This window comes from Equus caballus, chromosome 12 (assembly GCF_041296265.1).
Source record: "Equus caballus isolate H_3958 breed thoroughbred chromosome 12, TB-T2T, whole genome shotgun sequence".
Classification (NCBI taxonomy): Eukaryota; Metazoa; Chordata; class Mammalia; order Perissodactyla; family Equidae; genus Equus; species Equus caballus.
Genome location: NC_091695.1, coordinates 28,775,005 through 28,787,760, shown reverse-complemented (window position 1 = coordinate 28,787,760; position 12,756 = coordinate 28,775,005). Strand labels below are relative to the sequence as shown.

Sequence of the window (12,756 nt, the reverse complement as noted above, 5' to 3'; positions counted from 1 at the left end):
AGTAAAAAGCTGGGAAAGACACAAATGTGTGGAGACTAAAGAACATGCTACTGAACAACAAATGGATAATTGAAGAAATTAAAGGAGATGTCAAAAAATATCTGGAGACAAATGAAAATGAAAGTACACCATACAAACTCACTTGAGATGCAACAAAAGCAGTTCAAAGAGGGAAATTCATAGCAATACAGGCCCACATTAACAAACAAGAAAAATCTCAAATAAATAATCATAAACTATACCTAACAGAACTAGAAAAAGAAGAACAAACAAATCCCAAAGTCATAAAGATGAAAATGACAAAAGTTAGAGCAAGAACAATTGAGATTGAAACCAAAAACACAATAGAAAGGATCAATGAAACTAAGAGTTGGTTCCTTGAGGAGATAAATAAAACTGACAAATCTGTAGCAAGACTCACTAAGAAAAAAAGAGAGAAGGCTCAAATAAATAAAATTAAAAATTAAAGAGGAGAAATTACAATGGATACCGCAGAAATACAAAGGATTATAAGAGAATACTATGAAACTATGTACCAACAAATTGGATAACATAGAAGACATGAATAAATTCTTACACTCATACTTCCTCCAAAACTGAACCAAGAATAAATAGAGAATCTGAATAGACCAATCACAAGCAAAGAGATAGAAACAGCAATCAAAAAAATGCCAAAAAATAAAAGTCCAGGACCACATGGCTTCTCTGGAGAATTCTATCAAACATTCAAAGAAGATTTAGTACCTAGCCTTCTCAAATTATTTCAAATAATTGAAGAAGACTGAACACTTCGTAACACATTTTACAAGGCCAACATCACCCTGATCCCAAAGCCAGAGAAGGACAACACAAAGAAAGAAAATTACAGGCCAATATCACTGATGAACATAGACACAAAAAGTCTCAACTAAATAATGACAAACCAAAAACAGCAATACATTAAAAGGATCATAGACCATGATGAAGTTGAATTTATACCAGGGACATAGGCATTGTTCAACATCTGCAGATCAATGTGATACACCACATTAACAAAATGAGGAATAAAAATCACATGATCATCTCAATAGTTGCAGAGAAAGCATTTGACAAGATCCAACATCCATTTATGATTTTAAAAAAAACACTCTCAACAAAATGGATATAGAAGGAAAGTACTTCAACATAATAAAGGCCATATATGACAAACCCACAGCCAACATCAAACTCTGCTGAAAAAATGAATACTATCCCTCTGAGAACAGGAACAAGACAAGCGTGCCCACTCTCACCACTCTTATTCAACATAGTACCGGAGGGTTTGGCCAGAGCAACTAGGCAAGAAAAAGAAATGAAAGGTCTCCACACTGGAAAGAGAGAAGTGAAACTCTTGCTGTTTGCAGATGACATGATTTTATATATAGGAAACTCTAAAGAATCTATCAGAAAACTATTCAAAATAATCAACAACTAGAGCAAAGTTGCAGGGTACAAAATCAGTTTATGAAAACCAGTGCATTTCTATATTCTAATAATGAACTAACACACAGAGAACTCATGAATGCAATCCCATTTACAATCGCAACAAAAAGAGTAAAATATCTAGGAATAAATTTAACCAAGGAGGTGAAAGACCTATACACTGAGAATTATAAGACATTATTGAAAGAAATCAATGATGACATAAAGAAATGCAATGATAGTCCACGCACATGGATCAAGAATAAACATGGTTAAAATGTCGATATTACCTAAAGCAATATACAGATTCAATGCAATACCAATCAGAACCCCAATGACATTCTTCATGGAAATAGAATAAAGGATCCTAAAATTCATATGGAGGAACAAAAGACCCAGAATAGCTAAAGCAATCCTTAGAAAAAAGCACAAAGCTGGAGACATCACAATCCCTGACTTCAAAATCCACTACAAAACTATAGTAATCAAAACAGCATACCACCAGTAAAAAAACAGACACAAGATCAATGGAACAGAATTGAAAGTGCAGAAATAAAACCACACTTCTATGCACAGCTGATCTTTGACAAAGGAGCTAAGAACATATAATGGAGAAAGGAAATTCTCTTCAACAAATGGCGTTGGGAAAACTGGACAGCCACATACCAAAGAATGAAAGTAGACCATTACTTTTACACTGGTCTCTAGGTAAAAATTAACTCAAAGTGGATTAAAGACTTGAAAGTAAGACATGAAACCATAAAACTCCTAGAAGAAAACATAGGCAGTACACTCTTTGACATCCGTCTTAGAAGTACCTTTTCGAATACTGTGTCTAATCGGGGAGGGGAAACAAAAGAAAAAAACAAACAAACGGTACTTCATCAGACTGAAGAAGTTCTGAAAGGCAAAGGAAACCATGAACAAAAAGAAAAGACAACCCACCAACTGGGAGAAAATATTTGCAAATCGTATGTCTGACAAGTGGTTAATCTCTAAAATATATAAAGAACTCAAACAACTCAACAACACCACCAAAAATCCCAATCAAAAAATGGGCAGAGCATATGAACAGACATTTTCCAAACAAGATGTACAATGGCCTAACAGGAATATGAAAAGATGTTCAACATCGCTAGTCATCAGGGAAATGCAATCAAAACTACAATGACATATCGCCTTACACCTGTTAGAATGGCTACAATTACCAAGACAAAAAACAGCAAATGTTGGAGAGATTGTGGAGAAAAGGGGACCCTCACACACTGCTGATGGGAATGCAAACTGGTGCAGCCACTACAGAAAATGGTATAGAGACATCTCAAAAAATTTAAACAATAGAAATGCCATAAGACCCAGTTATCCCACAACTGGATATTTATCCAACAAACTTGAAATCAACAACTCAAAGCAACTTATGCACCCCTATGTTCATTTCAGAATTATTCACAATAGCCAAGATGTGGAAGTAACCCAAGTGCCCTTCTACGGAAGAATGAATAAAGAAGATGCGGTGTATATATATATATATATAGATGTGGTGTGTGGGTGTATATATATATAATGGAATACTACTCGGCCATAAAAAAGACAAAATCATCCCATTTACAACAAAAATGGATGGAAGTTGAGGGTATTATGTTAAGCAAAATAAGCCAGACAGAAAAAGATAAGCACCGTATGATTTCACTTATATGTGGAAGATGAAAAAAAACAAAGACAAAGAGAATAGATTAGTGGTTACCAGAGAGGAAGGGGTTTCGGGGTGGGCATATTGGGTAAAGGGCCACATATATATGGTGAGTGACAAATAATAATGTACAACTGAAATTTCTCAATGTTATAAACTATTATGACCTCAATAAAATTTTTAAAAGAAACATAAAAAAACAAAAAAAAAAGGAAACAAGTGTTATTTTGTCAAGCACATGTTTTAGGAACACGTAAGACTGCAATCAACTCACTAGTACAAAACAGATGTTTTTATAACCAAATTCTGATCATTGACAGCACATTACATTTTTTATGTGCAGTTCATCATTTTCTTGGTATTAAAAGAAAGTTTGAAAATCCTATTTTTCTTCACTGTAGGGGACCAAAGATGCTACTGCTACAATTCCTTATTTTGGAAGCCATGAAAATACTTATCTTATGGGAACCTGATAAGATACTCCCTTCTAGACACCCTCCTTTTTTTCCCAATGATCCAGGCACATTCAAGAGTTACACTTTTCTGATTGAACATGAAAACAAATGCACTCTACGGACTCACAGCCAACTAAAAAAGAGAAGTAAAGTCTCAGTTCATAGAAATGTAATTTTTAAAATTTACTGGATAGAATGGAGCATCTAATTTTCATGGAATTTAGGTTATGAAAATGGACTAAAAGGAAGGGAAAACAATCTTAACAGATCAATAATTGTAAAAGAATTGAAAAGGTTGTCAAAGACAGACCATTTAAAAAGGCATCAGGCTCAAATTTGTTGTGGGTGATTTCCAATAAATATTTAAGGAGCCAGTAACTTTCAATTTTCTTACGAATTTTAGAAAGCTCTTAATACTATATATGGACAGCATAACTATATCTGCAAGCTAGATGTTAGCATCAAATATACCTAATAATATCACACATCTAATAAATGTACACACAAAAATCACATCTTTGAACAAAGACATAAAGATCTTATACAATATTAACAAATTACATAGCAATGAAATACAGCAATGTCAAATAATTACTGAGAAGTGTTTATTCCAGAAATTCAAAAAGAAATAATGCTGAATATTAATATTATCATTATATTAATATTCAGCAGTAATATTGTTCCGAAAATAACAGATTAAAAGGATAAACAATGTGATTATCTAAGTGTTGCAGAAGATATTCAATACAATTTAACCCACATCCTTGTGGAAAAAAAGCACCTAACAGCTCAGGAACTGAAGAAAAAAAATATCTTGATAAAGAACATCTTTATTCTTTATCAAATAAGATAGAGAAGATAAGGAATAAAGATAAAGAATATCTACAAGAACCATATAGTAAACATTATACCTAATGATTAAAGATTAAAATAATTTCCATTATTATCCATGACTACACATTGATGCACATTATCACCACTAATATTAATCTTTAAACTTGAATTCACTTACACTTCAAAAACACAAGAAAAAAATAAGAAAGTATATAAGTTTTGGAAAGCTGGAGGAAAAAGTTATTCCCAGTTATTGAAAAGATGTACTCTAAATAATATAAAGGAATTCACTGAAAAACTATTGATGATATTAAAAGAATTCAATTAGGCGCTCACACATTAAATCAAATTGCATACATCATTGGTTTCCTACACACCACTGATATCCACGGAGAAAATGTAATAGTGCTATTTCAGGCAATATGAAAGACCACATATACTGAAATAAAGTCCTGATTTAAACACTCACACACAATAGAAGTGCTTCTAGCAAACATCCACTTAAGTGTATGTCAAGACTCACAGGAAAGGAAGGGAAAGGCTCAGGACCAAAAGTAGATAGAGGGCAGGAAACCAGAAAATTGAATACTCCTCCATCAGTGAAAGGGTAAACTGGAAAAAAAAATCCACCGACCAGCAAAGAAGATAAGTGTAAAACTTATCTGCCTCAATCTGGGCTTTGAGTGGAATAAAGATAATCTCTTCTGACAATTGAAAACCCTGGTGCGAGTTTGGGGTTCAATTTTGTAATGGCTACATGGAATGGGAAGCCCCAAAGTGAAAAATTAACTAAGAGTGATGCAGTGTTAGTAATGCCCTATGATGCCCAAAAGAAACAAATATTTGCCCTCTCTGAAGGAATGCACGCTGAACCCAAGCCTTCCAAGATTTACACATAAATAGCTCAGCATAAATTCATAATTCAAAATAGCAAAAAGCATGAAGAAACAAGTCCTTATTAGCAAGAATCAAAAGACACAACCAAAACACAATCAGGCTCTCAAGGACTTTGACTACTGGAATAATCAGATATATAATATAATATAAATATTAAAGCTAAGAGAAAAAAATTTAAAGGAGATATTTTAAAAACATGAGCAAGAAGCAAGGTGATAAAAGAAAAGAAGGAGATTTGTAAAAAGATAAAACAGAACTTCTAGGAATGAAAACTATAGAGAACTGAAGAAACTCCCAGAAGTGGATCACATACGTGATGGAATACATGATAGAATACCTGAGAACGGTGGTTAGGAGACATGGAAAAGAAAACAAACTAGTTCAATTAATGATATATGTGACATGAGTTTCAGGAAGAAAAAATGAGGAGGAAAAGTCACTATTTTATGAGATATAACTGAGAAATTTCCACAACTAATGAAAAATACGAATTCTCAGATTCACAACATATCATGACAGAATACATAAAAAGTAATCCACATATACTCATATTGTAGCAAAATTGAAAATCATCAAAGACAAAAAGTTAATCATCTCTATACACTAACAATGAACTATGAGAAAAAGAAATTAATAAAACAATGTCACTTACAATTGCAGCAAAGGAATAGCATACCTAGAAAGAAATTTAACCAAGGAGATGAAAGATCTGTTCACTGAAAACCATAAGACACTGATGAAAGAAATTGAAGAAGATATATATAAATGCAAAGATATTCCATGCTCATGGATTAGAAGAATTAATATTGTAAAAGGTCAATGCTACTCAAAGACATCTACAAATTCAATGCAATCCCTATCAAAATTCCAATAGCATTTTTCACAGAAATAGAAAAGGCAATCCTGAGAAAGAAGAACAAAGCTGGAGGCATCACACTTATGATTTCAAACTATATGCTACAAAACAGTAGAATTCTGGCATAAAAACATACATACAGACCAATGGAACAGAATCAAGAGCCCAGAAATAAACTCATGCATATACAGACAGTTAATTTACAACAAAGCAGCCAAGAATATACAATGGAGAAACGATACTTTCTTCAATAAATGATCCTGGGAAAACTGGATAACGACATACATAATAAAGAAATCAGCCCTCTATCTTACACAACTCACAAAAATTACTTGAAATGGATTAAAGATTTAAACATAAGACCTGAAACCATGAAGCTCCCAGAAGAAGAAACAGTGGAAAAGCTCCCTGACATTGGTCTTGCCAACAATTATTTGGATATGATAACAAAAGCACAGGCAACAAAAGCAAAAATAATAAATGACACCACATCAAACTAAAATCTTCTGCACAACCAAAGAAACAATCAACAAATGAAAAGACTAGCTACAGAAAGGGAAAAAATATTTGCAAATTACATATCAGATAAAATATGTAAAGAAATAATAAACTCAATATCAAAAAAATACACAATCAGATTCAAAAAGGGACAGAGGAACTGCATATTATTTCAAACAAGACATTCAAATTTAATAGGCACATGCAAAGGTCCTCAACATCACTAAGCATGAGAGAAATGCAAATCGAAACCACAATGAGATATCACTTCACACCTGTTTGAATGGTTATCATCAAAAAGACAAGAGATAACAAGTGTTGATGAGGACGTGGAGGAAAGAAAACCCTTGTGCACTGTTAGTAGAAATATACGTTGGCACAGCCACTATGGGAAACACTATAGAGGTTTCTGAAAAAAATAAAAATAGGACTACCATATGATCCAGCAATCCCATCTCTGGGTATATGTCCAAAGGAAATGAAATTAAAGATCCTGAAGAGGTATCAGCACTTCTATGATCATTGCAGCATTATTCACAATATCCAAGATATAATAACAATCTATAAGTCCATCAATGGATAGATGGATAAAGAAGATGTAGTCAGTCATAAAAAATAGAAAATCCTTCCATTTGCAACAACATGGATAGACCTTGAGGGCATTATGCAAAGTAAACGAAATCAGATAAAGACAAATAATGTATGACCACATATATACATGGAATCTAAAAATCTGAACTCATAGGAACAGAGTAGAGGGAATGGAAGTTACTAGGTCCTGGGGAGTGGGAGAAGTGAGGAGATGTTGGTCAAAGTATACAAACTCAGGTTATAAGATGAGTAAGTTTTCAAGATCTAATGTACAGATAGTGATTATAGTTAACACTGTGGTAACAATACTTGAAAGTTGCTAAGAGAGAATATCTTAAATGATCTCACCACCAAAAAGAACAGTGAGGTGATGAAAGTGTTAGCTAAGACTAAGATGATAATCATTTTCCATTTAAAAATGTACCAAATCAGGGCATCCAGTGATGCAGTGGTAAACTTTGAACACTCTGCTTGGGCAGCCTGGAGTTTGCAGGTTCAGATCCCGGGTGCAGACCTACACACAGCTCATCAAGCCATACTATAGAGGCATCCTGTTTACAAAACAGAGGAAGATTGGCACAAATGCTAGCTCAGCAACAATCTTCCTCAAGCAAAATGAGAGGATTGGCAGATGTTAGCTCAGGTCCAATCTTCTTCGCACACAAAAATGTATTAAATCAACACATTGTATACCTTAAACACACTCAATGATATATGCCAATTATATCTCAGTAAAGCTGGGGGGAGAAGGAATTACCCACCTAAAACACACAACGTGTTTCAAGCAGTTTTAAATCTGTGTAAACTAGTTTAATGTACTAAAACAAGATGGAAAAGCAGGTAAATCCAAACCCATCAGCATTCTGCAAACAGTGGAAGTGCATTCTACATAGGATCAAACCATTCAATAATGTGAGTTAATCTTAAATAACTATTGTGATTTTGTAGACAGCTTTACTAACATACTTATCTAGCGGTAATCCAAATTGAGAGATTCCATATGAGTAAAGCATTGGAAAACAGGAAAAATGTGCACTCCCCAAAGTCATCTAAGTCATGTTTCTTAGACTTATAGCAACATCAGGGGACTATAACAATTCTGTGTGTAATTAGAAACTGGAGTGGTAGCAAAGGATTTGAGGTCCAGTTCTCTACTATTTTTTTGGCAATCTAATTGAAGCTCATTTATATATAGTGTCCTTTGAGCCTCACAAGCCATGAAAACTGGACCCTGGTACTCTCAGGCACAGCATGTGGCATGTTTTAACAAAGTTCTGATTCAGCTATGGATAAGCAGATAGATTTCCTCTACTGACTCTAAGTAGTTTGGATACTAATCAAAATGTGTCCGTCTGTGTGTGTGTATGTGTGTTTACACATGTGCATGTCTCAGTAACTTCCTAATAACTCCCGATGAAACTTCATCATCAAAAGCTGAATCAGGCACTTGACTTTTGCTTCCTTGTCCAATATTATTCCCTTTGCAATTCTTATATTAAGCCTGAGGCTGAGGGATTTGCACATAAGACAGGGACACCGGAAGTTCAAGAAGATGTGATTCTTTGAATCTGCCCTTTCTCTCCTGAGAGAAGAATAAAGACACTAAGATATCTAGTCTTCCAAAAGGCTCTACCTTCAGAAACAATATTTTCCAAATTAACATTACCAGTGTTCTGTTCTGCTCTGTACGTACTAACATACAATCAGCAGTTGGAGTTTCAGAATCAAAGGTATTAGGTAAAGATGTTAAGCTTTAGCTAAAGTTAAAGTTATGGATAGTGACATTGAGATGTCGTTATTGATTACACATAAATAGTTTGACTTTGATATTTTCCAGGTATATTAAATGCTTCAGAGACAAGATGATCTTCTCAGTGACAGAAACAACAAAGGTGGGTGTTAACTATTGGAAGAGAGGTGATGTGTTAAGAGGGATTCAGAAATGTGGTCCATTCAGTGTGAGAGAAGGCATCACCCATTTGCTATGATCCTTTGAGTTGCTTATTGATGAGGCAGCCTCAGTCTAAGGTCAACATTTATTGGTTTTCTGGAGCCCCTTTCTGTGAAATTCTTATCTTCAAACAGGCTTTACCAAATACTCTTGTTATGCAAAATTAGACCCCATATAAATAAGATTGAAGGGGGAAACAAAACACTGTTCCTTCCATCCTTTTTTCCATCTTCCCCTTTGTTTCAGCCAAACATAGATGCATAACATATTCCATGTGAAAAAAAAGAATAACATTAATACTTCCTAAAGGATGGTGGTGAAAATTCAATAAATCAGCATTTCATAATTATTCACACACCGTAAACACTCAAAAAGTAGTAGCTTTTGTTACTGCTGGAAGTCATATCTCCTAGGTTCGCTCCTATCTCACCCAAATCTACCTCTACTTTTCTCTTGACATTTTACATTTTCCCATGCATTATGTTCATCAATTTATGCAAATCATCCACTTTTGCTAGGCTGTAACCACTTTGGCAATGTGATCTCATTTGTTCGTATACATTCGAACACTGCAATAAATGTTCACTTTCTAAGTGTAAGGTGGAGTAAATAGTAATTATAAAATTTCCTGAGAATGATCAATAACAGCTTATAAAAAATAGGCGTTATTCTAAAGATGTGTACATCGCTACCTGCTGTGTGATGCCTCTACTCTCTTGGCTTTGAATCACAAAGGGAAAGAGGCAGAGGAGAGTGAGGTTGATACTGTGTATGCACCACCTCTCAGAAGTGGGTCACTGTCTTCACTCTCTCCCCCACATTCAAGCAAGGATCACATCAGTTATGCAAAATGAATAAGTTTTAGAGAATTGCTGTACAGCTCTATGGCTATACTGTATTGTGCACCCAAAAATTTGTTAAGAGGGTAGCTCTCGTGTTTAAGTGTTTTTATCACAATAAAAGGAATTAAAAATATTCTTTGAGATTTGGATTTACATATGGTTTCAATGTGTTTCCCAATAGTAAATTTTAAATATTTTAAAATACTTATTAAGCAAATAATCTGATTAGTATAAGGTAATCACTATGACAAGTTACATACATGGAACAATAGGTTGCAATTTTAAGAAATTCAACACAACACAGCCAACAGCAAGGAAACTGACCCATGTGACATCAACGTCGCAATGAGAAACAGAGTGATATCTTTTTTTTAGCAAGACAAAACCCTGTTGAAGTGCAACACAGAGTTTGCTCATATGAATATTAAACTTGTAGACTATGACTCTACAGTGCCTGGAACCATGTTTTACTAATCTTTGTATTTATGCTTCAGACAGTTCCTGACATTCAATCAATTTGTGAGTAATACATAAAAAATAATACAGTTTACAAATGAAAATAAACTAATTAACTAAAATGTGCAATGTAAACATCACTTCTTAACATAAATGCTTATTCTCTTCAAAAATAGTTTTATAGGTAAAGAAATATCGAATGACTTTTCATGTTATATTTTTATTTGATCACCAAACTGATTGAAATCTTAAAAATTTGGACAACTCAACAAATTGCAAACACCACAATCACATGAAGAAGATTCTGAATTTCATTCTTAGTGCTTAGGAAGAAAACAAAATAAAGAGCCAATTCTTTTCAAATGAAATAGCTTGAAACAAAAGTGAGACAAAGAAAATGACTCAATGGAGCTGAAAAACTGTACCAGGGTCAAAGAATTTATTTTCCTTGGCCTAACCCAGAATCAAGAACTGAACTGGGTCTTATTCCTTTTCCCGCTTTGGGTGTATGTGACAACTCTGCTGGGAAACCTCCTCATCACGGTCACGGTGACCTGTGAATCTCGCCTTCACACCCCCATATATTTTTTGCTCCGGAATTTGTCTATTGCCGACATCTGCTTTTCCTCCATCACAGCTCCCAAGGTTCTGGTGGACCTTCTGTCAGAGAGAAAGACCATCTCCTTCAATGGCTGCTCCACCCAGATGTTTTTCTTCCACCTTGTTGGAGGGGTGGATGTATGTTCTTTGTCGGTGATGGCATTTGATCGCTATGTGGCCATCTCCAAGCCCCTGCACTACGTGACCATCATGAGCAGAGCCCTCATTATAGCCTGCTGGCTGGGGGGCTTTGTCCACTCCATCGTGCAGATTTCCCTGTTGCTGCCCCTCCCATTCTGTGGACCCAATGTTCTTGACACTTTCTACTGTGATGTCCCCCAGGTCCTCAAACTCGCCCATACTGACATTTTTGTGCTTGAGCTGCTGATGATTTCCAATAGTGGGCTGCTCACCACACTGTGGTTTATCTTCCTGCTTGTGTCCTACACAGTCATCCTAATGATGCTGAGGTCTCAGGCAGGGGAGGGCAGGAGGAAGGCCATCTCCACCTGCACCTCACATGTCACTGTGGTGACCTTGCACTTTGTGCCCTGTATCTATGTCTATGCCCGGCCCTTCAATGCCCTCCCCACAGATAAGGCCATCTCCGTCACCTTCACTGTCATCTCCCCTCTGCTGAACCCCTTGATCTACACTCTGAGGAACCAGGAGATGAAGTCAGCCATCAGGAAACTGAAAAGAAGATGTGTACCTTCTGAGAGGATATAGACTGGTCGCTCACTCCTTCTCACCACCTTTGAAAATGTCCATCAAATAAACCACATTGACTAAAGGATTTCTAAATAATTTTGATATTTCTACTAAGATGCACATGACTTTCAAAGATTCTGTTTGGCATGCAATAATAATGTAAAAAGATACATTTCATGTTGCAAAAGGAAGCAGAGAAATCAAACTGTTAGCTGAAGAGTTATTGCATAATGCTTATGCAATAAAGCCTTGGAAGAAATAAAGAAAAGAGAATATGTATGCACTCAGAAATTTTATCACATTGGAATTGTTGTGGGGGTTTCGTTCAGCTCTATTGCTTATAATTGAGAAATACAAATGTTGTTTATTTCAGATGTACAACTTGATGTTTTGATATACATGTAGATTGTGAAATGATCATTGGGGGAAAATGGATTAAGGTGGGACCTCTCTTGGTTATTACTTACAACAACATGGAAATCTCCAATTGTATAAATAAAATTAACAATAAGAAAAAGCAAATATATATATACTCAGACATTCCCACTATATTCTTGTTACCAGGAAGGGAGCTGAGAAACATAATGCAGCTTGGGCATTGGATTGCTAAGGTCTTTCATGAAGTAATCACATTTTAATGAAGTAAGCACACTCAAATTAAGTTCCTCCTCTGACTTTCTGATATGAGTAAATTAAATAACTACTACCTGAAGATTTTTCCGTCTGAAGCCCACACTCCAGTGGTTGAGTGCAATTGCTTTGAAGCCAGCACAGCTTGAGTTAGAATGTGGACCCCAGTAACTATGGGTTCTATGACCTCATGTAGGTCCTTACCTTGACCTTCCTCTGAACCCCATGCCTACTGACCACACTTCCATGACATTGCCTCAGTGACCGGGGCTCAGCTCAAGCACCACACTCAGGACCTTGTTTCC

The 12,756-nt window shown here is 35.3% G+C and overlaps 1 protein-coding gene across 1 annotated transcript; it reads left to right on the top strand.

Annotated features, from left to right (window-relative positions):
* Positions 1 to 10,915: 10,915 nt before the first annotated feature.
* Positions 10,916 to 11,839, top strand: LOC138916923 (olfactory receptor 4D10-like). The gene has a single exon (XM_070230530.1). It carries the CDS (start codon positions 10,916 to 10,918, stop codon positions 11,837 to 11,839), a length of 924 nt encoding a protein of 307 aa, XP_070086631.1.
* The last annotated feature ends 917 nt before the right edge of the window (positions 11,840 to 12,756 follow it).